Raw genomic sequence first — 27,079 nt, forward strand, 5'->3', positions numbered from 1 at the left:
AAATCCCTCAGACGCTTAAGGAAACTTCTGAAACCAATGGATACTACTGAAATTGCGGGGTCAAGAGTACCGCGTCCCAGCTCTGAACGCAGGCAGCGACGTTCGCAGAACGTGACGCATTGACGGAGCATCTCCCTGTCCCCTCCTTCATCGGCCGCCGCTACCGCTGCCCGCCGCCCCCACCCGGAGCGGACGTTCCAAAAGTCACGTCCGGCTGGCTTCGGGCGCTTGCGCCGCTGGGTTTGTCATAGCCTTTCCTTTGAGATAGAGATGAATGTGAGAACACCTCTTTCGGGAACAGAAGAAAACTCAAGGGGACGAATAAGCTCGTGGATACGGCAAAATTGTAGATCATTACTAGAGATAATAAAAAGTTTTGAAGTAGTGCGGTCGGACAGAGTGATGGGTGTGAACAGAGGCCAGGCGACTCGGGGTGTGCAGGGGCGGCTCCACGGGTAGGGTTTTCTGGTCAACCTCTCAAGATAAAGTTCATCTGCTTTGCTTGGCGTTCAAGGCCTTTGTCGAAGACCTTTCCTACCCTTCTCCGCGAACACTGAATCCCAGCCTCGCCCGGACACTGTCAAGTCTGCAGACATATACCCTGTTACACCTTCTGGCATTTATCCAAGCTAGGATACTGGTTCCCTTCCACCCATCTTCATTTTGATTTTTTGAGGCTCAGCTCACTTCTCTTTGGTAATCTTCCCAGATTCTCACTGAAATGAAATGTATCTTAGGTTTCATGATCTGGCCTGTGCGTCTGCCTTCAGCCTCGACTCCCTGGCCATTTTGCTCCTAGCCAGTGTGTCTCTGAGCCCTCTCCACAGCCCCTCTCCCCCCAGCAGCTTGTCAAAGCATAAGCACCTGCCTCTGGAATCTGAGAGACATGGATTTGAATCTTGACCTCTTGACGGGCTGTATGGCTGTATGACTCTGAGCAAGTGACTTCCCCTTTCTGAACCACAGTCTTCTGGTCTGTAAAATGGAAATAACACTAGTATCCACCTCTTATGGTAATTGTGAGCATGAAATGAAGTCTTGTATGTTAAGCAGAGTTGGCTTCAGTCTCTGCATTTGTAAACAGTCCTACCAGTCCCTGTTGGGAGGTGGGGGTTGTTGTGTAGTGACTTGGCAAGGCCAGGCCAGCAAAGTCTGGCCAGCAGGGAACCTGGTTTACCCTCCCTGCCAAGCAGTAGGTGCAGAGGAAAAGTGAGGCAGGCATGAAACCTATAGTAACTTTGGCTCCTGTCCTTTTCCAACATAGCGTAGTGGGGTGCTGCTGCTGGTGGTGGGGGTGGTAGGAAGGCAGCCACCAGGTAGTGAGAAGGCAGTCAGTTGGCAACACAGCCTAGGTTCTGGCTCCAGTCCTGCGTGGGCCATACTAAGTGAAACACCTGGGCAGAGCCCCATCAGCTTCATAATAGGCAGTTTGGCTGGGAGGGCTCAGGCCCTTCAGAAGCCCAGCGCCCAAGTCTATATTGCCTTCCAACTGGGGGACTTCATACTCTGCTCACACACTTGCTTGACGGAGAGCTCACTACCTCAGCAATCGGAAAGTCTTCCTAGAGACTCCCCTAGGGAGCCCAGGCAAAAATTCAAATCACCTCTTTTCTAGATTTTAACAGCCCCTCCCATCCTAGACACTCCCATTGGAAGCTTCCATGTGCTCCTACCTGACTGTATTCTGGAGTCAGGGCCCTCCCTTCTCTGAGCCTCAGTGACAGACAGCACAGACTATAGAATCCAGCTGCCTACATTTGAATCTTGGCTAGGCCACTAAGTGGGTACTTGCTTCACTACTATGGGTCTCAGTTTCCCCATGTACAAAATGGCAATAATAGTACCAACTTTGTTGGGGTATTTTGAGGGTTAAATGGGTTAGTACAGAGTGTAAAGTAAAAACTTGATAAAAATTAGCTTTCTTTAAAAAAAAAAAAAAAACGTTCTCCACTCCAGACATCCATTTGAATCCCATGTGGAACATAATGATGACCACTTAGAAAGCACTTGTCCTAAAGATTCTGTCAATGCTTCCAGTTTACAAAGAAGGAACCAGAGGCTCAGAGAGGGCAAGCAACTTGCAAAAGGCCATACAGCTAATCAGCATACTGGTGTGGAATTTGAACGCAGGGATTTCTGGTTTCACAACTTGGGCCTTTAACTACCAAACCAAGATTTTATGAAGATTCTTGTGGGTCCTAGGCAGGAGGAGGCACACCTGGGCAGAGGAAGACCAGTGGGATAAGTATGTAGATACTGGAACCTGGCCAAGTCCAGTCCCCTGTCTCACAGAGAGGCAGCAGAGGTTCTTCCAGTTACTTTTCAGCATACACATATGGTGCAACCTGCTACACTCAACTGTGATTGCAAGCTTTTACCAGTTGACTATCTCAGGCTCCCATGGCACCCAGACATTTCTCTTGTGTTGTTCTCACCCCATGCTAGGCTGGAAACCCTGGGACTTGGTTCCCTCTTCTCTGGATCTCCTCATATCTACCTGGAGTTCCGGACCAATGTGGTACCCCTAGAGTGTCTGGGGCACACAGCTGAGTCTGACTTTCTTGCCATCCCTAACTCTCCACTCTGCCTCATGGGAATTGTTACCTTCTCTTAAAAGAGCTCAACTCATTGATGCCACTAGTCACCACAACAGCTGTTAAAACATGAGCCTTGTGCCTTAAGGCCCAGGTCCTGAAGCCCAAAAGCCCTGATGTTTTAGTTACCCAATTCTCGGTAACAAAGTACCCCAAAACTGAGACCACAGTCACTTATCCAGCCCACAAATCTGTAGTCTGGCTAGGGATGGGCCAAGAGGTTCCTTTCAGTTCCATGTGTATCAGCTGGGGCAACTCAGCCTGGAGGACCCACTTTCAAGTTGCCTTATTCACACAGCCTAGTCATATTCTGAATCCCAAAAGGCCTTTCACTTCTCACATGAGCAGAGCTACTACAGCAGGAGTAGTTCTTTCTATCTCTTTCCTGACTTACCTGACCTCCCAAATCAGCTATGTGTACTGTACTCTTCATTTTGGGGCTGTTTCTGGGGGAAGCCAACCTAAGGCAGTGGTAAAAGTGGAACAGTCCTGTGGCATCTCTTCCTTGACCTGTCTCAGGATGGTCTGATTGATTTCCCAATCCTGCCCGTTGGACTTCTTAAGTCTCTCCCAAGTTAACTTCTCCCCACCCTTGTCACCACCACTAGTGTCCATGCCACAGTTTCCCAGCTGACACTGCAGCAGCCTCTCCTCTGGTCTCTGCCTCCTACATGCACTCTGCTTTGTAGTCAGAATGACCTTTTCAAAGTACAATCTGAGCAGATTGCCCCTCACCCCCACTAAAAAACCTTTGAAGGCTCTTCATGGCTCTTAGGATGAAATCCTAAATCCTTAGTGTATCCTGCAAAGCCTTATCCTATCCACCCCTGCCAGCCTCTTCAATCTCAAGTCCTTGTACTAGTAATGTCCACCCCCTAAGTAATGTTCACTTCAGGGTTCCTGTACATGCTGTTTTCCTACCCTAATCACCTAGCTAATTCCCACTTTGAGGTCTTATTCTGGTTTATACTTTAACTGAGCAACTCCCAGTGACTGGCATTTGCCTAGTACACAGTAGGTGCTTAATAGGTACTGAATAAGTAAATAAATCCTTTTTCCAGCCAATTATGCCCCCACATAACTATCCAGATGTCCTCTCTCAAGACTCCTGCTCCCCTCCCCCACAAGTCCCCCAAAGCACCAGCAACATTCGTTTATTCTTTTATTCATGTGACAAGTATTTTTTGAGTACCTACTTTGTGTGAGGCATTGTTCTAGAGGCTCTGGAGGATATGTAGGAATAAACACTATTTTCTCTGTTGGATGTTCATTCCCCCCGCCATCCATCATCTATTCCTAGCAAACTCCTATTCATTCTTCGAAACCCAAATGCAGAGTCCTATTCTCTAGGGATCTCTTTCCCAGACTTCTCCCTCTCCAGCCCCTGACATGAAACTTTGCTCTCCCTCTACTAGGCCACTCTCGAACCTTGTGTGGCCCATCCAGTGATGGGGGCCTGGGGTTAGGGCTACCCAAGGAGTGTAGAGTAGGAGGACAGGGGTCTGCAGGGAGAGGTAAGGACAGATGTCTCTTCTGGAAGTCTGTTCATGGGCAGTGAGCATAACTAGGCCTCCAACTTGTGCTTCATCTTTCAGACTTGTTTTCTAGTCACTCAGCAACTCTATCGAGGAATGGCGGCTGCCAGGTAAACCTTTTATTTGCACAAAAATGACCAAAGGTCGCAAATCCAAGCTGAGTGGCAGTGTGGGATGGTGCGGGGGAAACACAAGGAGGACATGTGAGGGGCTGGGATGTGGAGCAGATTTGAACATCAGACCCAGGGTAAACCAAAGGCAAAGTCCAGCTCATCCATGCCACTGGTGTGGGGCTTTCCTTCCTCAGGTGGGAGTCAGGGGCAGGGCTCTCAGTGAGTATGTGGCAGGAGGCCCCATGGGCCAGCCTTTGGAAGTTCCTCTGGCTATCTGACCCTAGATTACATGCTGCTATTCTTTCCCAACTCTAGATGGGTTTTCTCGGGTTCCTGGGGACTTGGGTCACTCCTCCTACCACCTCTTGGTCTCCTCCAAGGTTCTGACCCTTTACAAAGATCACTGGCTCAGAGAGGCCCAGTAACTCCCCTAGGGCCACACAGCAAGCATTCTATCAGAGGACAGCTGCAGGGCTAGGGCTAGGTCAGAGCAGCGTTATCTCACTGGGGGGCAATGTGAGCCGCTTCTCCCGGGCACTGAGCATGTTCTCCACGTGCACAGCCACCACACGGCACAGCTCCAGGCCCTGCAGGAGAGACAGTGAGAGTCCACACACCGCCCCCCCAACACTTGCCCAGCTAGCACCTTGGGGTAAGATGTGGTTGGGAGAGAGGCGGAGACCAGCCTCCCTACCTCCCCCAGAGCCCTGGAAGGAGCATGAGAAGCTGGAAAGAGGAATGCTGGGCTGCAGGCTGGAAGGGGCAAGCAAGCAGGAGATTAAGAACATCTGCCAGCTTTGCTGCATGTGAACTGTATGACCTGAAGCCAGTTACTTCATCTCTCTAAGCCTTAGTGGCCTCATCTGTAGGGTTTCAATTTACCCTGCCTCACAGGCTGTGGTGAAGATTCCATGGGATTTTATTATATGTGAATCCTTTAGATCTTAAAAATATTAGTCCAGTCGATAAATGGTAACAGTTTCTAACTATATGCTGCCATGGTTACCACCTGGCACCCACAGCTCAAAATACACGGTGACCCAGCCTCAGAGCTCCCAACTGGGGCAGGGGGGCAAAAGGGAACTGTGGAAAATCCATCTGTGAGTGGTTCTCAGAGCACAGCCAATTGGAATCCCCCTGGGAATGTCCAGAGGGCCAGCAGGAACTGCTCAGAGAGAGGTTAGAAATAATGAGGGCAGCACTTACTGAAAGGCAACTGTGGGCCAGGCATTGTCCTGAGAGCTTCCTGTGTCCTACCCCTTCTAATCCCAACAGTGTCTCTATGAGGCAGACACTCTTAGATCCCATTCCACAAGCAAGGAAACAGGCGAGAACCATGAAGCCACTTGCCTCAGATCTCACGGCTGGTAGGTGGTAGGGACTGAACCCAGGTGGTAGAATGCCCAAGGCCACACTGTGAAGTGCTCTTGCTGAGGTTAGCTGTTGTTGCACCACCCTGGGGCCACCTCAGCTAATGAGATCAGAGAGTGTAAAATGGGGATCCTTCCCTCCAGCCAATCTTCCTATCCACATGCTGCAGTGCTCCAGGCATCACTAGGATTCCCTCGCACAGTCAGAGGTAGGTGGGAAAGGGACCCAGTTATGTTGGCTGAATTGCTGCATTAAGTAAGATATCACTTCCTCCTGGAAGCCTTCCTGATCACCTCCCAGTACCTCTTAAGTACACCATCTCAACACTGATCATGGTTTATTGGAGAAATTCTTTGATTTCTGTCTCCCCCATGAGACTCAGGGCTCTGTGAGAGCCAGTGATCAGGGGATTTCAGTCACTTCAGTATCCCTGCAGCCAGCGCAGAGCCTGCTACATAGAGATGCTCAATAGTTATGTATTGAATGAATGAATGAATGAATGTGTCCCCCACTCTACATGCAAGAGGCAGAGGTGGCAGCATAAAGAGGTCAGGGGGGCTGCAAGGAAGTAGAGAAGCCAAAAAGGACTCCATTGGTCCATCCATCCACTTATTCAGCATCTATTATGTGCTGGGTACTGTGCTATGGACATAGTCTAGACAAAATAGACACAGCCCTGCCCTCTTGGGGCTGATATTCTGGTGGGAGAGACAACAATACATAAACAAAAAATAACTAGATGAAATGGTCTGCAAGGCCTAGTGAGGGCTACTGAGGCAGAAAAAGAGGCCAGGGAAGCTGGAGAGAGTGAGCAGAAGGCCACAAAGATAATGAGAGGAGGGACAGCGATGGGGAGGTCTCCTGGGTTGGGGGCCCGAGTGCTGGGAGGGTTGGGAGGTAAGATGAAGTGGATTGTTGGTCTCCAAGGGACATGCTGGGGGTTCACAGCTGGAGACAGAAGTATGGGGGCTGATGACAGCAGATGGTTTTGGAAGCCTCAGGGCCAGAGAGGGTGCTGGGGGACAGGCCAAGACTCAGTAACATTTAGAGGCTATCTGGGGAGGAGGCCCCAGGAAAGGAGCCCAAGAAGGAAAAGGTTGTTGTCAGGTACAAGGAGGCAGGTTTGCTAAGGTGGAAGCTCAGAGAGGAGGGTTCTGGGATGCAGGCCAGGCCAGAGGGTAAAGCCAGAACTAGGGTAATCTTGGCAGGAAAAGAATTGGAGTGAATAGAAAGCTGACTGGGGAGCCTGGCCCTGAGTCACAGGTTCACCAAAGGGCACAGGAGGCCATAGGGGTTCTGTTCTGATCCTGTCTCTCAGAGGCAGAGCTGGGGCCATGAGAACTCTTCTCTCTTGCCCTGAGAAATCAGCCCCTTCAAGGCAGGCCCTGGCATGCAGGGAAAGGGGTATGATCCTGGGCCCAGATCTTGAGGAGGAATGTGGTAGACTGGCAAGGGTAGACGTGTGGGTCCCAGCCCCAATTTTACCCCTTCTGTGAGCTTCAATCATCTTTCTAACAGGGTGAGAACCCTGGTCCTGCCCTACCCCCAGCAGTCTGTGATTCTTGGACAGGAGCCTAGAGGTCAGCCATACCTTTAGGGAGCAGCCACAGTTGCTGCATGTATGATTAGGGACAGGGCCGGTGGGCTTGTTTCCCTGTCTGTCACATGGGGACCCCACTCTCCTCATCCTCAATCCCAGGCCCCACAAGCCATCTTCCAAGCCTTAGCCCAGGTGAACTCCTCAGACTTTCTGTGTCCCTGCCCTCTCATCAACCTTCTATGGCTCTCTAATGCCCTCAAGAGAAATCCCCAGATTCTTAGCTTGACATTCAAGGACTTTTAAGACCTCTCCTGCCCTGGCTGTGTCCTCAGGTTCTCCATCAAATTCCTCACTATTCTGTAAAACCCTGGAGCTATTTCTCATGATCCCGCCACTAAGATGCTTCACTGGAAGACCACCCTAATGACCTGCAATTCTGTGCAGTGTCAGGTTAGTTCTGTCCCCTGCACTGGGTCAGAGGCTCCCTGGGTCACAGCCAGAAGCTGACTTATCTTGGAGCCAGGCTCAGAGAAGAGCCTGATGAGTGGAATAAGGGAGTGAGGGGCTGGGTGACAAGGCCTGGGTCGTGGGGCAGGACTCACCTGCTCCAGCTGCAGCTGCATGGTGCACTGGGCTGCCACATCCCCCAGCACAATCTCCACATAGGGGTAGCTGGAGCTGGCTGTGGGTCGCTGGGTCCGTGTTGACTGGATCTCCTTCAGGGGGAGCTTCACCATCAGCTCCTGTTGGGGAGGGGAGCAGACAGGCTTATAGGGGAGATGGTCTCACACACCTTTACCCCTCCTCTGCAGATCAGATCAGTAGGAAGCAGGATGCCCCGGTTGGAGTACCAGTTCCCCAGTGACTTACTATATGACCTGGAGCAAGTCAATGCCTTACCTCTCTGGATCTCACTTGTAAAACTGATTCAACAAGATCTACAGTGTACCAGGCACTGTTTTAAATGCTTGGGATCTAGGGGTGCTGCAGACGTGGTGTTGCCCTGACCTTCACATCAAAGCTGCTGCTTAACACCTGTACCTCATTGTCTGGAGCTTTCTTTTTATCCCCAGGAGCAAACTTGGAGCAAAAAAAGGAAAGCCAGAGCAATGAGAGTTAACGCCTTGGTTAATGTGGTGGCTAGACACTCCAGCTCCCTTGTACCTAGGCTAGAGGGCATATTCTGAGGGATGTGTTCCATGCTGTCTCCCAGGGCTCCAGTTACCAAAGCAGGAACTTGCTTGCTAAACACCCTTCTCAAGGTGTGTTCCCAAGATGTGTGTGAGACATCCCTTCCTAGTTGTACTTTCTCACTCCACTGTTTCCTAGAATCACCTCCAAATAAACCACTTGCCCCAGAGTCCTCATCTCAGGGTCCAGTTGTAGAAGAAGAACTAAAAAAGCGGGTAACAGGTCCTTTTTGTTATGGACTTAATTGCGTTCCCCCAGATCCATATATCGAAGCTCTAACCCCCCATACCTCAGAATGTGATTATACTTGAAGATTGGGCCTTTAAAGAAGTAGGCCCTAATCCAACCTGACTAGTGTCCTTATGAAAAGAAGTCTGAACAAAACAAAGACACCAGGGATGCATGTAGAGAATAGGCCATGTGAGGACACAGGGAGAAGACAGCCATCTACAAGCCAAGGAGAGAGGCTTCAGAGGAAACCAACCCTCCTGGCACCTGGTTCTTGGACTTCTAGACTTTCGAACTGTGAGAAATTTCTGTTGCTGAAGCCCCTAGTCTGTGATACCTTGTTATGGCAGCTGGAGCTGACAAATATACTGTCTGAATGCTTAGTATGTGTTTTATCTCATTTTAGGTTCACAACAGCCCCATGGGGTGGGTTCTATCATCCCCATGCTCCAGAGGAGGAAATGAGGCTTGGAGAGCAGGGGAGATGTGCTCAGGGTCACACAGGTATAAGTGGTGGAGCTGGGCTTCTGCCTGGAGATCTCAGCTCCTCTGAGGGGTGGGGCTCAGAGGAGTGGGGTGAGGGGGCAGTGCCAGGCTAATGCAACTCACGTGGGTCTCAATGCTGAGAAAGTTGAGGCCGTTCTGGTTGATGGCAAGAATGCAGGGGGCCAGCACGGCAACGTTGCTACAGCTCTGGATGAAGAAGAAGGAGGAGCCAAACATGGGTGAGGCACTGAGGAGGCCTGGAATGAGAGAAGGGCAGTCAGAGTGAGGGACTCATCAGTGACAACCAGAGCCCTCAGCTGCACAGCTGCCTGCTGCCCATGTCTTCTCTCACTGTGGCTGGTAAGGAGTCCTCATTCTGGGTCTCCTCCTGCCTCTCCAGCCTCATGTCTCTGCACCTTCCCCTCTCTCCACTTGTAGCAATTCTCCCCAATTGCCAGCTCTCTCTGCCCAAGGCCACCCAGAGACTCAGTGGTGCCTTGGTGAAAATTTTAGAAAGGTGTTCTCTCTAGGCAGCTCAGCTTGGCTAACACCGAAAATATCTTTGTGCAAAGAACATAGTTTCTCCATCTCCACCCTCTAGAATCCCCTCCTCAGCAAAGCCCCCTATAATTATTTCCCCCCAGCCCTTGACTCTTACCCAGAAACTGGGCACGGGCCTGGTGGGGGCTGAGTGCCTGTGTCTGCTGCCGGTGCTGGCTGACCAGGTTGAGCCAGGCTGAGCTGGCCATGGTGTGATATAGCTGGGCCGGGATGTACTCCTGTATCTCTCGCCTGGACGTGGTGGGAAAAGAGGTCCTGAGTGCCCATCATTGTCACTACAGGTACTCTGCACACAGTCTCATTCAATCCTCACTGCAAGGCAGGTATTCGGCAAAACAGCTGCGATCTTTGCACCTCCCTGGAAGACTAAATGCTGGGGAGTGCAGATAAGTTGAAGATGGGCGTAAAGTGCTCACACAGTACCCCGGCACACAGCAGGTGTTCAATTACTGCTGGCCAGTACCACTAAGCTCCCTGTTTGAAGATGAGAAAAATGAGGCTCTGAGAAATTCACTGACTTGTCCAAGGTCACACAGTATTCAAGTGAGTCTGAGTTAGGAGACTGAAACTTGAACCCAAGGCGGGTTCATCCTTTATAGTCCCTTCCTCCAAGAAGCCCAGGCCAGAGGTCACCAGGTTGCGGAGAAGGCGGAAATACCAGGGGAGCTACCACCACCACAGGTCTGAGCATGGAGCAGAGGAAGGTCGAGAATACCACCTCCCACCCGCCTCCCGAGGGACCATCAGCCTCCCACCCTCACTCCAGTCCATTCTCTCTGACTTGTTGGTTCTCTCAGGGCAGCTCCTTTGCCTCTCAGGACAACTGGAAAATACCAACAGCAGTCCCAGTACATTCCAGCTGCCCTGGGCTGCAGACCGGGGAGTGGTTAGGAGAAAATCCGGGGAATCCCCCTCCCCCAAGAGACCCCCTCCACTGGGCACATCTTTCCTTCTTCACACTGCTGGGGTCAGAGCCTGGCATCTGGACCCAGTCTTCCCAAGTTTGTATCCTGATCCACTCCCGCCACCTATTAGCTTGATAAGCTTCAGTAAGCCACATAAACTCTTTGGGCCTTGATGCCTCATCTGTATAAGAGAAAGTAAAGTGCAGTTGGGAAGATTAGCTAAGATAATGCATGCAGAGTGCCTTGCAAAAAGCAAGAAATCAATGATTATTTTTATCTAGGGTTGGAATTATACCTTTATGTGCTTCCTGTGCTTTTTGCATAAAACTGTAACATACTAAGCCCTTACTGCATTATGAGCACTAAGACATACACTGTACATACATTATCTTACTATTATTCATACCAGGGATTCTCAAAGTGTGGCCAAAGGCATGGGAGGTCAAAGCCATTTCCATAACAACACTAAGATGTTAGTTGCTTTTTTCCCTCTTGTTCTCTCACAAGTGTACAGTGGAGTTAGCCAGAGGTTACATGACATGTGAGCCTACAACAGACTGACTGCAGAAGCAGATACTAGAATCTAGCTCTCTTCTATTAAGCCAGATGATAAAGATTTGCAAAATGTAAAACAGTGCCACTCTTCTCACTAAGTTTGTTTTGGAAAATACAATTTTTTTATAAGTTATTTATATTAACATGTAATGTTAATTTATATTATTTGTATTATAATTATTCCTTATATATCATAGTTATTATAGTTATTTAACATGCAATATCTTTATTTTTAAATTAATAAATCAATATTTTAAATTGTTTTAATTTTTAATATGGTCACTATATTGATAGATGCAATTCACATAAACAAAAGCTCTTTGGGGTCCTATTTTCAGGAAGTAAAAAGGTCCTGAGACCAAATCTGAGAAGGACTAATTTATCACCTCTTTGAGAACATCAGTTTAAAGGCTGCCTAACACCCAGGATTTATTCAAAGAACCTTCTGTTGTTGGACATTGAGGTGGCTGTTGTAGGTGACCCTGTGGTAAATGTTTCTGTGGCTAAACCTTTCTTCATGGCCATGTGTATTTCCTGGACCACAGGGTGTGTGTGTCTTGAAAGCCTTTTCATCATTAAATTTGCTCTGAGCTATTAATACCAGCTGGAAGCAGTGTGTTGTGGGAAGAGGTGGAGTCCCAGTTCATATGGCGAGTTGGAGGACTTCAGCCCCATGGCCAGGACAGCCCCTTCCCAGTCTGCCTGCTGGTACGAGAGGGGTACACAGGAGCCTGGGATGGCCAGCTCTGAGGAACGGGGTGGAGTAGGGGTGGGAGGGCTGACAAGTGAACAGGTGCTCACACACTGGGCGGGTAGAAGTGGTCCTTGGCCCGGTGCTGCAGCGAAGCCAGCTTGGACACTTGCTGTAGCTGTTGCTCGCTAGGCCGGCTGGCCAGCACACTGCTGAAGAGGCCCTTTAGGTAGTCAGGCAGGACCTGTTGGGGAGTACTCCAATGAGGGCCTGCAGGCAGGCATGCATTCAGGCATTCAATCACAGGAGATGTGCAGATACAAAATTTTAATGGTTCTAGTCCCATTTGCTTCTGGGGGTTGAGTGGCCTGCCACTTTCCTGGGCTTTGGGGAAAGATGACAGAGGCATGTGAGGGTGAACTGTGAGGGCCTTGAAGCCCATATAGTAGTTCCCACGGTGACCTGGAAAGAGTGTGGGCATCCACACCGCAGTGTGTGGGAATGTCTGTTAGACTGGGGTTACTGAAAACGGCACATGCTAGAGTCACTAAAACAGATGCAAGGGCTTCACCACCAGATTCTGATTCACTAGATCTGGGGCAAGACTTGAGGATTTGCATTTTAACAAGTTCCCAAGCTAGACTGCCGGCCTACAGGCCTTATCTTGACTAGCACTATACTGGACTGCTAGGGATAGTAGGCAACAGTGACACCATGTGGCCACAAAAGCCAAGTGACTGTATTTTGTACTTGGAATTGCTGAAGCTTTGGCATTTCCACAAAAACACGCACTCTCTGTCTAAGCACTTACACAAATGTTAGCACAGGAGGGGAGAACCAGATTTTGCAAAACCCAGGATCCTGACTTAGAGGACCAAGTAGCAAAGGGGAATAACACAAAGATAAAAATAACAATGCCAGCCAAAGCCTGCTTAGGCCTTTGAGTGAGGAACAGGCCAAGTGGCAGGAGGAAATCAGGAGAGGTGAATTCAGAGTGCCCTCATAGAAGAGGTGCTGTTTGTGACAGGCTTGTTGGGGAGGACTTAGAAAAGTGTAGATGCAGTAAGGGCAGGCCAGGCGGAATGACAGCACCTGCAAAGGTCTGAGATTTAGTCAGTGAGAGTGACATCGTTTAAGTGCTTCAAGGAGACCACACAAAGAAGCAGAGGCACCAGGCCTAGAAACGTCAGCAGGGCCGAATCATGAAGGCGTCAAATGCCAAGGCTAGTCTGACCTTAGATGCCTAGGGGAACCTGGGAGTTTCCAGAGCATCAGAGTGGCCCACACGTGCTGACCTGGTTGTAGTGCATGGTCACGTATAGCTCATTCTCAAACTTGAGTGGCTGATCCCAAAGCACGCGCCGGAACCAGAGCATGTAGCCACCTTCCACCTGCTCCATCTCTGAGGCCACATCCAGGATGTAGGTGCAGCGGCTGAGAGGGCACACGTGCTGGCCTGCAGAGAGCCAGGGGCAACTGAGTGGGGGTACATGTGTGCGCATGTGTGTGCCTTTGCAGAGCACATGTGCAGATCCCAAACTGCTACCCAGGTGAGGCATCACCTCTGGCAAGCCCCCTGCTGCCTTTGAGACACAGCACCCTCAGTACAGGAGAGCATGTTATGAAATATAGTGCCCTGCATTTGTGGAACATTGATGACCAGAGATGGGAATACCTCCAATTCAAAGCTACAGCCCCCTATGTCTAGGAAAGTGTCTCAGGTTATGCTCATTGAAAGCCTAGTCCCTTTCCATAGGAGGCTAAGGACAAGGAAAAGCACAACAGGCCTCAGATCATGAAACTCAATGGGTGCCTTTTCATAGAACTCCTTCAGGAGAGACCCTCTGCTGGGCTCCTAGATGGGGGCTGGGGAGGACTTGGGTCTGGCACTGAATGGGTCTGAGACTGTAGGAGAGACTTAAGTTTTCATTTCCTACACAGACATTTCTGCTCCCTGTTCCACGCCTTCAGTAAAATTTACCAAAGAGGCAGGTATGGCATGATGATAAAGTCCAGACTCTTAAGGCCAGACTGCCTGGGTTTAAATTCCAACTGTGTGACTTTGGGTAAGTCCCTTAACTTCTATAGAAGGCTGAATAATGGCCCTTCCCCAAAGATGCCCATGCCCTAATCCCTAGAACCTGTGAATATGTTGCCTTCATGGCAAAAGGGACTTCGTAAATGTGATTAAATTAGGAGTCTTAGGATGAAGAAATTGTCCTGGGTTCTAAGTGGACGCAATGCAATTTCAAGGGTCCTTATAAGAAGGATGAGGGAGAGAGAGAAAGAGGGGGGCAGGGAGGAAGGAAGATATTAAGATGCTACACTGCTGGCTTTGAAGACGGCAGAAGGGCTATGAGCCAAGAAATTTGGGCAGCCTCTACGAGCTGGGAAAGGCAAGAAAACAATTCATCCTCTAGAGGCTCCAGAAGGAACCAACCCCAATGACACTCTGATTTCAGGATTTCTGATCTTCAGAACCGTAAGATAAGAAACAAGTGTTGTTTTAAGGCCCTAAATATGTGGTGGTTTGTTACAGTAACAATAGGAAACTACTACAGCTTCTGTGGGCCTCAGTTTCCCCATCTGTAAATGGGGATGATAACAGTCTCCATTTCATAGGGTTATCGTGGAGGGGGGGTGTGTGAAAGGATTTGATAGAATTAAATGCTTTGAACTGTGCGTGGGACATAGTATCTGCTCCATAAATGTCAGTTATTAGGACCATTTCATTACCACCTTCCCCTTCCCCCATTTCTTGGCCGGACTCAGGGCAAAGAGGGCTGAGGATAGACACATGGTTCAGGGATGAGGCAGCAGTGGGGAGAGCTGGTTGAAAGAGTCAACCAGGTGGTTATAGGTCATGGTCTGGAGTAGGTGGACAGCAGGTGGAAGGGGCTTTGGGCTACAAGAGAAGGGCCTGGTGAAACTAAGAAATGGGGCTCTTATGGCCAATATTAAGGCATAAGTGGCAAGAAAAATGCTTGCATTCATGGGTTCCAGGAGTTGGGGCCTATTAAAGGAAACCTTTCTAGGATGGAAGCTCCTTGAGGGTAGAGGGCAGAAGGAGAGGCAGAAGGAGGAATCGGACAGAAGGCCCTGTCCTCCATGAACTCCCAGTCTGATAGGCAAGACAAACTTATACACACAGCAGAGAGAGACAAAGGGCTGAGGGATGCTTGGTGCACAGAGAGGTCCTTCCACATGGGAGTCAAGGGGCTTCCGGAAGTAGGAAGTGGCATCTGACCTGGACCCTACAGGCTAAGTGGTAGGCATAAGCCCAGCATGCTCAGCCCTCCTGGCCACTTACCTTGGTTGGTGACAATGAAGATGACATATTCATTGAAGGCCTCAGGGCGTGTCAGAGCCATCTCAGCACAGATCTCCTCCACCACATCCAGGGCCACCTGGGCAGAGGTAAGAGTGAGGCTTACCTCCATGATGAGATGGCTCTGTCCTCCCAGCCTGCCCAGGCCCCAGGAGGCCAAACGCAGAGTTCCTTAGGCCCTCTGCAGAGAGACGAGGATCCTTTAAGGTCTCTGATAATCAGCCTCACACAGGCAAGGAGCACAACTTTTGGAGTCTGAGAGGCTCACTATTTGCATACAATCCTGAAATGGAAGATTCACCCCTCTAAGGCTCAGTCTATTCTTCTGAAACATAATTCCTGCCTTTTGGGGTTGTGTAAGCACCTGGGAGGGGCTCAGTACCCTTGGGGGCCCACTCTGGAGACGGGGGTGTCCCTGTCCCTCCAGCAGCTGCCTGCTAGAGACAGTCCCTCACTTACAGTGCATGTTTTGATTTTGAGGTGGCGTTCGAGGCCTCCAGGGAGAAGAAAGAGCTGCCTCTTGGAACTGCGGCCCGCCTGGGACAAAGAAGGGTGAGGAGACAGGAGAGGCTGGGTCCTGGGATTTCGGCCAGCCATTAGCCCCTGCCATGGGAATTCCCAAGCCAAGAGATTCTGGGCAGGCACATGGAGGAACACTTGTGCATCTGAACCTCACAGGGCTCATCTGCATGTATCCAAGCGCACGATGGGGTCTCTGGGCAGGGCTCAAGTCTCACACTCATCCTGACCCCCACTTCCACTGCACACTCACCAACATGGCCCGAAGCTCCACACTGCTGGGGAACTCCAGACGGCCGCCAAAGCGCAAGGTTTTCTGCAGGTTCTGCTCACAGGCTTTGGCAATCCCTACAGAGACAGAGTCAAGGTCTTGCTCAGAGTGAGCAGTAAGAGAAAGGGGCTCTTCTGGCCACCAGCCACAAGCCCACTGGGTTCTCTCCGCAACCTGTGGGACAGGCTTTTATGCTCCAATTTGATAGTTGAGGAAACAGTTCAGAGAGGAGCAGTGATTTGCCCACATCCCATGTGGTTAAGGCATTTTGTCTAGTAAACAGTCCCCTTGGCTACCGATGAGCCCTGGAAATAGCTGTCACCTTGAGCAGTTGAGGCTGGGGGGGGTTGCCCCTAATAGGCTGTGTGACTATGGTGATGCAGGTATGCCCCTGCCAGCTAGGACTCCCTTATCAACCTCCCTCCCTCACCCAGAGTCCCAGTACAGAAGACTCCACCATCTGCTTCTCCATTTCTCTTGTTAAGCAGTACCCTCGCCCTGCTCTGGGGAGGGGTCAAATCCAGAGTTGTAGGGCACATTCAGCCACCTTCATGACTCTGGGAGCCCTTCCCTAGAGCTGGGCCTATTCACCTCTAAGCCTGCGAATATCTGTTAACCAAATCAAAGAGGAGGATTCAGAGGCAGAGAGAAAGAGGTTTCCTGTCTCTTTTATGGCTGGCTGCTGTGTTGACCACAGGAGCCCTGGCCTCTTTCTTAGCGGGACCCAGGAGTTGCTATGGAAACAAGGCTGGAGGGGAGGCTGAGGCACAGCTCCTTTCCTTTATACTCCAAGGGGAGAAAGGCCGAGACCCTGACACCAGCTTTGGGCCTGCCTCCACTTGGACCCACTTAAGACCCTTGTTGATTCCCAAGACCAGAGAAGCAGGGCCCCACTCCAGTAATCCAGGCTTTGCTACCTCTTTTTCCTCTTCCTCCACATGCCACAGTTTTCCACCTCTAGACCTTTACTCAACCCACCTAGAAATCCCTCCCATGTGCTCACTACCCAGAACAACAACTCCTCTGGGAGGCTTTCCCTGACATGCCACCCTCCTCATTGGATCAGACAACCCATCGCATCAGCCCCTGTGGGACCTCCACAAATGTTTGGGGAGTGAATTAATTCTAGAAAAAATTGCCCAGGCACCTGTGAAGGGTTAGGCTCTCTGGGTTTACTCTCCTGCTGGCTGCCCATGCATATAGGCCCTTGGCCCTGGGTCCCCACTTTCTGGCCCCTCACCTTGGAAGGGCAGGCCTGGGGTCCGGCTCACATCTTGGAGGAAACGAACAAGATACGGCTGAAGGACCTCAGAGCAGCTGTGGTAGGCAGCCACAATGTATAGCAGCCTCCAGCCTCTCTGGCAGCTGTCCCTGTGAGGACACACACATAGGACCACATGACAGGTGGCCACAGCACTAGAGTGCCATTCCAGGAGTCTCCCGGGATGGGGCTGGAGGTCTCTGGTTCTCAGGAAGCTCCTGTGTTCTGAGGATATTCCTCTCTGCCTGAAGAGCAGGGCAGGTGGCCCCAAAGCCATACAGAAGGTATATTCTGCTTGGGAAGTCAGGGTGGGAGGCAGAGAAGAAAGGGAATGAGGCTCCCAAAATGCATGAAGAAACAAGCCTTCCCTGGGTAGAATCTCTTTGGAGAGACTTCTGTGTGAAGGTCCTTGAAGGAGGACAAGGGGGAACCTTCTAGGGCTGTGCAGAGATGTCAGGTAAGGCCTGGGGTAGAGTTTGGGGGGCAAGAGGATGTGCAGGGTGGTTCTAAAATTCCCAGGGGGGTGGAGAGCATGTGGTGGAAGTGGAGGAGATGGGAACAGGTCATTGGGCCCAGTGGTAATGAGAGCAGCACACACTTTGGGCACCTGCTGTGTGCTGCTCCTATACGACACGTAGTAATTCACCTTCACACTGACCTGGTGTGAGAATTTCATTTGTGGGGACCTCTAGTGTCTGGGGACAGCACTTGGTCTTCCTTTGGAAAACCACCCACCCTTCCCTACATCTGTGTGGTGTGGAGAACTCTAATTAGTCACATCTGGCTAATTAGAATTCACCCTCCCTTTGGCTATGGTGATGGTATAGGGACAGGAATGTGACCCAGGTCTAGCCAATCACATCTCTGTATCCTCTAGCTATTGCAGTTGTTTTGGGGATGGGCATGTGACCAACTCAGGCTGATAAGATCAGATTTGGGAATTTTCGCTGCAAATATTGGTCAATCTTGCTTTCCGTGGGATTGCTGAGCTGGGAAATGTCTCCCCTGAGTACCATCTTGTCAGTCTATGGGAAATGTTGCTTGGGAATGGTATTAACACAAAGTAAAGCAGGGCCAGGATATAGAGAAAGCTTGTTTCCTGATGACACCTGGATCTAGCTATGCCTGAAGTCATATGTTGTACTTTCCAGTTACCTGAATCCTCTTTTGTTAAACCAACTTGAATTGGGTTTCTGTCACTTGCCACCAAGAATCTGACTCACACATTATCACTGCTATTTTACAGATGACGAAACTGAAACTCCAAGAACAGGAATGGTTTGTCCTAGAAGCAATTTCAAATACATGCGCTCTATCTATTGAGTGAGGAAGAGGCCTGAGGAGAGAATCCAGGAACGGACGGCCCTGGCAAGTGGGAGGCTGAGCTGCCCCTCCTGGACATGGACACAATGGAGGAGGGGAAGACAGAGCTAAAGGCCCAGCTTACTCACTGCTTGGTGCTGGTGTTGCCTGTGATCTGCTTCACAACTTGGCAGTAACACTCATCCTGCATGATCTCATGGTCCTCACACAGCTGTAAGAGGGCATGCCAGGTCACATGCCACGTACCAGGGACATAAGAATAGAGTGGGCACTTGGAGACAGGCCTGATGGCCTTTCCCCAGTCCCCTCCCACCAGTGGGATACACTTCTCTTTGGGCCACACAAGAAGCTGCCCACCCCAAAGGCCTGCAACTGTGGTTGGCAGATGGGGAAACTGAGCCACAGAGCAGGAAAGAACATCTGGCAAAGTCTGCTGGACTGACCTTCAGGAGGGTGCAAAGCACATCCAGTTCACTCTGGCCCTTCAGCGGGGCATCCCCCATGAACCGCATCACAGCTGTAGAAAACACCTACCCCACTTAGGCCACCAGATCCCTGCTGCCCACCCACCTCAGGAGACCCCAGGGCTGGGCCCTTCCCTGAAAGGCTGTGGCCAAGGGCAGCTGAGGACTTCCTTTATCTTAAAGGGGCCCATGTCTGAGTTGGGGGAGGGGAAATATCTGAGAACCAGAGAAGTGGTGATGAGCAGAGGTCACACAGTGCTGGATCCCACTCGGCCCAGGGCCCGCCCCCACACCTAGGAACATGTCAGTGGCCATCTTGTTGAGGCTGCTATCGCTGAGCTCGATGAGGGATTCGTGGAGTGGGATCTGTAAAGGGAGGGAGGGGTTGTGTCATGATGAGGGAGGGACATATCAGAACAGAGCAGAGGAGGGCCACATGGTACATCCTGCCTCATGACAGGAGAGTCTAATTCATGAAATGGGAGCCAGGCAGACACTGCAGACAGATGTCACCCTTGGAAGGAATCAGACCCTCAGGGTGCTGAGAATTGGGGGCCCTCTGAGGAAAAGGCTGCTTGCTCCTGGGGCCTGAGAGAGGGGGCCTGAGAGAGGGCTCCTGCATCATCACCATTTTACAGATGGGGAAACTGAGGCCTGGGGCTGGGCACCTTGGTGAAGCAAAGCATGTCCTCCAAGGTTCTGGACTCCCGGCCCTCCTTTGATTTCAGCCTGAGGCCATCCCTGCAACAGGAAGTACACGCTCCTGACCAGTCTTGCCTCTCAGCCTGTGACTACATCCTTTTCCCACACAGGAATATTCTGGACCCAATGTCAGTCCACCAGGAAGGAAGGTTTTCAGAAGCTGAGGCTGCAGGTGGGTTTCTCATCCCCCCACCCGAAGTGGGGCCTTCGGCTTGGACCGCTGCAAGAAACCCCAGAAGGACCCTCCTCAGGGTGGGGCCACCACTCACTGGGGTCTCCTCTGAGGGTCTCGGAAATACTTCTGGGCAAACTCGAGCATTGTGTATGGTGGGAGAGTCTGGTCATCCTCCCCACGGTCAGCTGAGCCAGTCCTGACTGGGAGACCCTGCAGGAAGGCAGGAGCTAGAAGGGCCTGTCTAGCACACCCCGCCACACCCCACTTCCATTAAAGCTGACTCAAGGCAACCCCAGGCTGACTGAGCTCAGACTGTTTCAGGTTGACTCTCCTCCCACCTCTGTCCCCCACCCACATCCCATCTTCAGTTAGCTTAACCTCTCAGCCTGGTCACACCCTACAGGCCCAGCTGATCCCATCTCCTGCCCCTCTTTGCCACGCCCACCACTGGGTCCATCCCCAGGTGTTGACCTACCCAGCTGCCTTGTAGGGCTGACCTTGCCCCTTACTAGTTAGTTTTACCTCACTCCCCAGCTAGTTAGCACCACTTCACATACCTGACCCCACCCCACTTGCTTGGCCCTGCCCCATTTCTGGGCTGCTCCTGTCCCATCGATCTAGTCAACAACCCTTCAGCTGACTCCACCCTTCTCCACCCCATTTGGCCACTCCCCTAACCTCTAGACACATCCCATAGGTCACACCTCTGGCTAGTCCTACCGTGTTTGCCCTATCCCAGGACTAGTCACACCCTAGGCTGACCTTGCTCCCAACCACCTCTACAGTCAGGCTGACTCTCTTGCTGACTCCATCCCATTGACTTGACCCCACCAGTCTCACCTCCCTCCTGCGGCCCACCTCCCTCGCAGCAGCGGAGGAGGCCACAGCGGCAGCCACCGCGGCCGCTCGACCTCGGCCTGGCTCCACAGGCAGCTGCAGGAAGTCAGGGGCAGCTGCGGGCTGCACCAGATCGGAAGGGAAGCATCCCACACGTCCGTGCATGGTCCCGAACCTCCAGCCTAGGGCAGGGAAGAGGTCTGAGGCAAATCTGAGGGTCTTCTCTTGAAACTAGGAATATTCGAGTAGCTTGGCCCCTCCCTAGGTTGAGACATGTCTGGGAGCCTACTTACAGATGAAGAAACTAGAGGCTCCAGGAAGGAGTGGCATTCTCTCAGTGGGAGGTGGAGCAGCATTTGTGACACACAGAGAGACTGGGGCACAAACATAGAAATACTAATGCCCAGAAACACTTAGCCAGATAAAGCAGTCAGAGGACTGGGCTGGATGGCCACCTAGAGTCACCTTAGGAGCAGGCCAGACCCCTTTGGGGCACTGAGAAACCCCCATTGTGCATTTGCAGTATAAGTATATGAAACAAGGGTGAGCTCTGTTTGGGGTTTCCAGGTTTTTAAGCATTGGAGGCTGGAGGAGGGATCCTGGGGTACTCACCAAAGTCTGGACCTCTACGTCGCACCTCCTCCAAGTACACGACCTTCTTGCGGACAACACAGCCAGCACTGTAGCCTGTGGTCCAGGCTTGTGTCAGCATCTGCCAGGGAGGCCCCCATGCCCAGCCTCCTGCTCCTGTACCCACTCTACCTCAAGGCACTGACCCATTCGAGGTGGCTCCAGGGGCTGCAGGTGGATGATGTCACCCTTGTGGAAGGCCAGCAGTGACGGGTCTTCAGGCAGGAAGTTCCTCACAGCAACCACATAGTCTGAGTCCTGAGTTAGCCAGGGGCAGAGTGAGGGGCCACAGTCCTATCCTCCTCCTTCCAGAGGCCTGGGGCCACTTCTCTGTCCCTTACATCCACAGGCATTTCTCCCATTCATTAGGGAACATTTTCTAGGTGAAAGAGGATGGGACATTCCAGGTAGAAGGTATGGCTTTGCAGAGGGCTAGAGGCCTGTGTCTGATGAACACGGATGGATGTTAGAACACATACATATACCTTACCCCTTCCATCTCTCACTAAAGCTTCCCCACTGAGGCCAGAAGCCGGAGAACTGAGCCACAGAGCAGGAAAGAGTACTGGGCAAAGCTGGCTGTACTAACCTTCAGGAGGGTGCAAAGCTCTTGGTCTGGGGGCTGCCAGTCTGGAGGGAAGGTAGGGGTTGGACACTGCAATTGCAGTGAGCAGTGGCAGGCAGTACAGTCACTGCAGGAGGGTGAGGAATGCAATTGCTGTGGAGCTCAGAGGAGGTGCTATGACACTCCTGCTGAGGGTAAAAGTAAAGGTTTTTGAAAGAACAGGCGAAAGGCAAAAAGGCATCCTAGGTGGAAGGCAGAACCCACGCAAAGGCCTGAAGGCCTACAAAAGTCTATGGACACAGCCATTGACATGCAAACACACATTCATACTTCCCAGGCAGGCGTGACTGATATGTATCGGGTAGGAGAGCCCTATTCTTGGGCACTTGGCCACTGGTGGGAGGCCATCTGTAGGAGGACCCTGACCTTCTTCAGCTCTAGGATGAAGTCGTCCACCAGGGTCTTGACCTGATGAGCTCGGGCTGAGAAGAGGATGACCTTCTCACTGGCTAAGTTGAATTCCAGCATGTTCTGGGAGGGGATAGTCACAAATAGGATATCTGCAAAGCTGGAGGATGGGACAGTGGAATGAGGGCAGGACCCCATGACCAGAAGGATACCCTCTACCCGACTCATCCTGTTCCTTCTGCCCCTGCCCTGTCCCATTACTGAAGTCCATGCCCACCTCAGCCCCATTATATTAGCCTCCTGGGACCCAAGGAACTACCCCAGCCTCCCTTCCCTGATCCCAATGTGGCTCCATCTCATTGCCCAATTCCCTTTGCACCAATATTCCAGATCCTCCCTACCTTCTGCTATTTATTTATTTACTTATTTACTTGCCTTTTGATCTAATCTCCTGAGTTTGCCCACAGAAATCTATTTTTCATTCATTGACCAAATTCTCTCTATTTTTCAAAGCAAGGAGCTTTCACCCAACGGGTGAGCGAGGCTCTATTCCTGTCCTGTGCTATAAAGGACAAAAGGGGCTGCTGGCAAGCAGGGGCCGTAGGACTCAGTAAAGTCTCACACTGGAGCACTCTTTCCCTTCTGGGCTGCATCAAAATTTGGTTGTTGACAACACAGTTGCTCCACTGCACAGTGAGCTCTGTGAGGGCAGGGCTGGGGTGTGGTCTGGGTGGCAGGATGGCGGAGTGAGTTCCTAGCTCATCTACTTCCTCAGCGTGACCTGAGACAAGCACCCTTTCTCCCTGAGCCTATTTCCTTGTCTTGAAAATGGGCTGGATTAAATGGTATGGTATAGAGCTTAGCACACTGCAGATGCTCAGTAACTGGATGTGGAAAGAGTTGGTGAGGAAATGCTATGCCGGTCAGTGCCCCAGTGTTTGGCTAGCCCCATTCTCACCCGCCTGCTGGTTACCTATATGTGCGCAGGACCCGCAGCTGCCTGTCAGCCTCCCGACTGCCCCTGATCATCTGTAGGAGTTTGATGCCTGTATGGGACACAGCTAGGATCTGCACACCAGTGCCCACGCTGCCCTGGGGAGGGGATAAGGGCACGTGAGAGGATAAGGGAATAAGGGCACCTAAAGCCCCTGGGTGGGGGTGGGGTGGCAGAGGCTCCAACCATGGCAGGGAAGAGGCGGGAGAAGTAGACTTCCCAGCTGTCACGTGCGGTGCTGACCACGGCCCGCTTCACGCTCTCTGTCACCAGGGGCTGCTGCATGTCCAGCTGGTTCTGGGCTAAGGGGACACCAAGTTGGGTCAGGACACTCTCCCTGCTCCCATGCTGGCCCACGTTGCAGGGAGGGAGGCTGACACTCAGCAAAAAGGTATGGGACCATTGTCTTCTCAGTGTCCAGACTGGGAAACTGATATCCAGAGACAGATGGATGGCTGGGGCCACCCAGCCTGTTAGGCAGAGCTGACCTCAAACTTGTTGCCTGGTCATAGGAGAGACCAGCAGTAGAGCAAGGATGGGTATCTGGGAGGCAAGTGGGGCTAGGCTCTTCCCTTCCTTTTTTTCCCTCTGTGATACCAAATAAGGCCTTCATCTTGAGCCTCTCATCCTTGGAGATCCGCAGGCAGGCCTCAGAGAAGGTGTCATGCAGGATCTGTGGGAACAAACTGTGATGCGGGCAGTCCCTGGGGCACCCCAACCAAGAGCCCAGGCTGGACTGTTCTAGGATGAGTGGGAATGTGGAGGGTGTCCCACGTATACAGCAGTGAGTCATCCCGGGTAAACAGATCCCACTTATAAGGACCTTCTCCTTTCTTCTCACCTCCACAATCCATACCGCCCATCCCAGGCCTTAATTTCCTAATCTATACAGTAGGACTTGGATTTGACCTCTGGGCCCTATTGAACTCAGATAAACTTAGTGTGGTTAGATGGGATTGTGGGCTCACTGACCCTGTCCATGGTAGTGGGGGATGCAGTAGAACAACTTCCCATCCTTACCATGGTCAAGGACCCAACTCCAACAGTGCAGAAGCAGAGTTTGCAGACAGCTAATCTATGTGCCCATTTCCCTGCTGAGTACACTGAGGCAGAAAGGCAAGAGAGGACATCACCTGCCGAAACAGGAGGTCTAGTTGCACAGGGTGGCTGTAGCTGTCCTTTGGGTAAAACACCTGTGGGGGCAGGGCTTCAATGAGGACCTTCCCAAGGCCCCCTCACCTTGCTTCACACCCGGCCCCACCCCCTGGATACAGACCTGCTCGCTCTATATCAGCCAGTGGTCCTCTAGCTCAGCTTTGCCCTGACCCTGTTCTCCTGGCCCCAACCCCCTGATCTGATCCAGTGGGCAACTCAGCCTCCATTCACCTTCTCCTCTGGCTACAGGTACCTCTTTGCGTAGGAAGATCCTCCAGGGGGCGTCTTGGTAGCCATAGAATTTAGGGTTGAGGAGCCGATGTAGCCGTGTCTGCACGGGTTCCTCCACAGGCTCCAGCGACCTTGAAGGTACCACTGGAAAGCACAGAGAGTTGGGGAGGCATGAGTCAGGGGAGACAGGGCCAGTTGGGGAGGGGACTCGAGGCAACCTTATATTGGGGAAGGGGCTGGGGCAGAGTGGTCTCCCATACTCTTAGCCACAGACATATCTGATCATGTGCACATATGAACACTAATACAGCTCAACTCCTCATATGACACATACACAGAGCACCTAGTGTATGCAGTTCTGTGCTAAGGGCTGAGGATTCCATCATGAACAGGATAGATAAGGCACCTGCCTTGAGTTCAGAGTCTCCTGGCAGGTGTGTGTGGAACAGACAACTAGAAAATAAGAAAGCTCTTAGTGCTAGGAGCTATGGGATAGAAGAAAAACTGGGTGATTTAGGAAAGAATCTGGGGGGCTGGTCTGTAAGGGTTCTTCAGTCCAAGTGGTTTGTCAGACCTCTCTAAAGAGGCAGAATTTGAGACCTGAATGATAAGAAGGGGCCAGACATGCAAAGATCTTTAGAGAAGAGCATTCTAGGCAGAGGGAAAAGCAAGTGCAAAGGCCCTGAGGCAGGAGTAGGCTTGGTGTGTTTCAGGAGCACTGAGGAACAGAGTGTGCCAAGGGGAAAGTAGGAGGAGACAAGGTTGGGGAGGTGGGCAGATAACACAGGGACTCGAAGGCCATGGTGAGGAGTGGGGATTTTATCCTGGGATCTACTGGAGCATTTTTACCAGGGACATGATGTAAACTGATTTATATCTCTTAAGATTGCTGTGGCTCCCATGAGGCAAAGGATGTAGAGATTAGGTCTCCTATTGTAATATCAGGAGGTCTGGATTTAGATCCCTGGTTTGACACTTTTGAATTGTGTGATCTTGGGTAAGTCATTTAACCTCTCTGTGCCTCTGTTTCCTCATCTGTAACTAACATCTGTAGTTACAAATAGTACTGTGTCAAAGGGCTTTAGTGAAGATTTAGCAAGGCCAGCTTGACCTAAAATTAGTGTTATTTAAGTGCTGATGTAATGACACAAAAGTCCACACAGCAGGTCCATACAGGCTCAGGACATGGACATACACATGCCACTGACATGCAGACCAAGACTCATCTGTGCTCACACAGACTTACTCATACACTTCGGATGCATGCTCCCTTGCCACTCCCTCCCTCTCTCCTGGCCCCTCACCTGAACTAGGCCCCATGGATGGCCTCGGTGCACTGGTCACTGGCTTCACCAGGGCCACGGCCTCTCTGGGCACCTGTCCCCCCCCCCAAAAAAAAGAGTGCTCAGGGGGCAACAGGTGGGTCTCCTGGATGGGGGCAGCATTAGGACCACGTTTATAGGTACGGCTGGTTTCTGAGGCTCCCCTGGAGGCCCCAATTTGCCTTCCATTTTGTCTGGGCCCAGCTTTACCTTGCCTCTCACCTGGGTGCCTGGTGCTGCTACCGCATGGCTCATCTGCCCCTTCAGGATCATCAGAGCCTCCTCATGGGGGTCTGGCCGCTTCACGAACACCCTACCGCCGTCCTTCCTAGTGAGTTGGACACTGAGTCTCCTCTTCCCACAAATTCCACAAATTCCTACAATAGGGAACCTCTTCCTCCACCCCTTATCATTATAAACGAGAACCCAGAGAGGATCAGAAACTGGCCTGAGACCACACAGCACAACCTAGAGAGCAGTATGGGATTCCCTCTGCCTGAAGGGCTCATGTAGACCGTCTGCATAAATAGACTCATTCTCTGAATGTCACTGGGCACTCAGAGATGGTAAGGAGACCACTTGTCTGGAGGTTGGAAAGCTGGGATTGGAGCAGAGCTGACCTGAGGGCCTCAGACCAGCCTCACCGTGGCGGCTGCTGATACTGCCTGACGATATTCTTGATCTGCTGTGTTGGCTGTGGGAAGTGCTCCGAGTTAAGTGTTGAGTACCGAACCAGCTCTGGGCAGGTTGAAGCTGTGGCAAGGGGTGAGGGTGGGAGACAGGGTGACACTACACTCCCAGTCCCATACTGGGAAGCCCCCCCCCACACAAAGGTGGGGTATAACACTCACTGGTTTCTGGAGAAGCCTGGTCCTGAGCTAGAATGGAGATAGCCACGGGCTTGGTGGGGGGCCTTGAGGCCTTGGCCAGAGGGGCTGGGGTCACGGGTTTTGGAGTGGAGCGCAGGAGCACAGGCTTGGCTGGGGGTCCAGTGCCTACGAGCTTTGGCTGTGTCTCTGATGATAGGGGTTTCTGCGGAGAGCAGGGTGTGAGTGAGGTGGGCTTCCTGGGACACACCAGCCTGCTCTCAGGGACCCCATGTCTGCTCAGGATGGGCTGTGGGG

The 27,079-nt window shown here is 51.6% G+C and overlaps 1 protein-coding gene across 1 annotated transcript in view; it reads right to left on the reverse strand.

Annotated features, from left to right (window-relative positions):
• Nucleotides 1–3,716: 3,716 nt before the first annotated feature.
• The window catches only part of MYO15A (myosin XVA), a 53,062-nt gene continuing 29,699 nt past the window's right edge, over nucleotides 3,717–27,079 (reverse strand). Inside the window, 28 exon segments of the mRNA XM_039847551.1 lie at nucleotides 3,717–4,829; nucleotides 7,756–7,896; nucleotides 9,182–9,315; nucleotides 9,717–9,850; nucleotides 11,881–12,014; nucleotides 13,066–13,226; nucleotides 15,081–15,177; nucleotides 15,558–15,635; nucleotides 15,871–15,965; nucleotides 17,129–17,259; nucleotides 18,601–18,683; nucleotides 18,916–18,989; nucleotides 19,230–19,302; nucleotides 19,605–19,677; nucleotides 19,908–20,023; nucleotides 20,654–20,832; nucleotides 21,263–21,337; nucleotides 21,427–21,538; nucleotides 22,272–22,413; nucleotides 23,227–23,345; nucleotides 23,434–23,549; nucleotides 23,845–23,920; nucleotides 24,381–24,440; nucleotides 24,656–24,777; nucleotides 25,938–26,010; nucleotides 26,178–26,283; nucleotides 26,576–26,708; nucleotides 26,807–26,987. Of these exon segments, the coding sequence (XP_039703485.1) occupies nucleotides 4,728–4,829; nucleotides 7,756–7,896; nucleotides 9,182–9,315; nucleotides 9,717–9,850; nucleotides 11,881–12,014; nucleotides 13,066–13,226; nucleotides 15,081–15,177; nucleotides 15,558–15,635; nucleotides 15,871–15,965; nucleotides 17,129–17,259; nucleotides 18,601–18,683; nucleotides 18,916–18,989; nucleotides 19,230–19,302; nucleotides 19,605–19,677; nucleotides 19,908–20,023; nucleotides 20,654–20,832; nucleotides 21,263–21,337; nucleotides 21,427–21,538; nucleotides 22,272–22,413; nucleotides 23,227–23,345; nucleotides 23,434–23,549; nucleotides 23,845–23,920; nucleotides 24,381–24,440; nucleotides 24,656–24,777; nucleotides 25,938–26,010; nucleotides 26,178–26,283; nucleotides 26,576–26,708; nucleotides 26,807–26,987 (3,120 nt within the window). The 3' untranslated portion in view covers nucleotides 3,717–4,727.

The sequence above is a fragment of the Pteropus medius genome, unplaced genomic scaffold (genome assembly GCF_902729225.1).
Source record: "Pteropus medius unplaced genomic scaffold, Ma_sr-lr_union100, whole genome shotgun sequence".
Classification (NCBI taxonomy): domain Eukaryota; kingdom Metazoa; phylum Chordata; class Mammalia; order Chiroptera; family Pteropodidae; genus Pteropus; species Pteropus medius.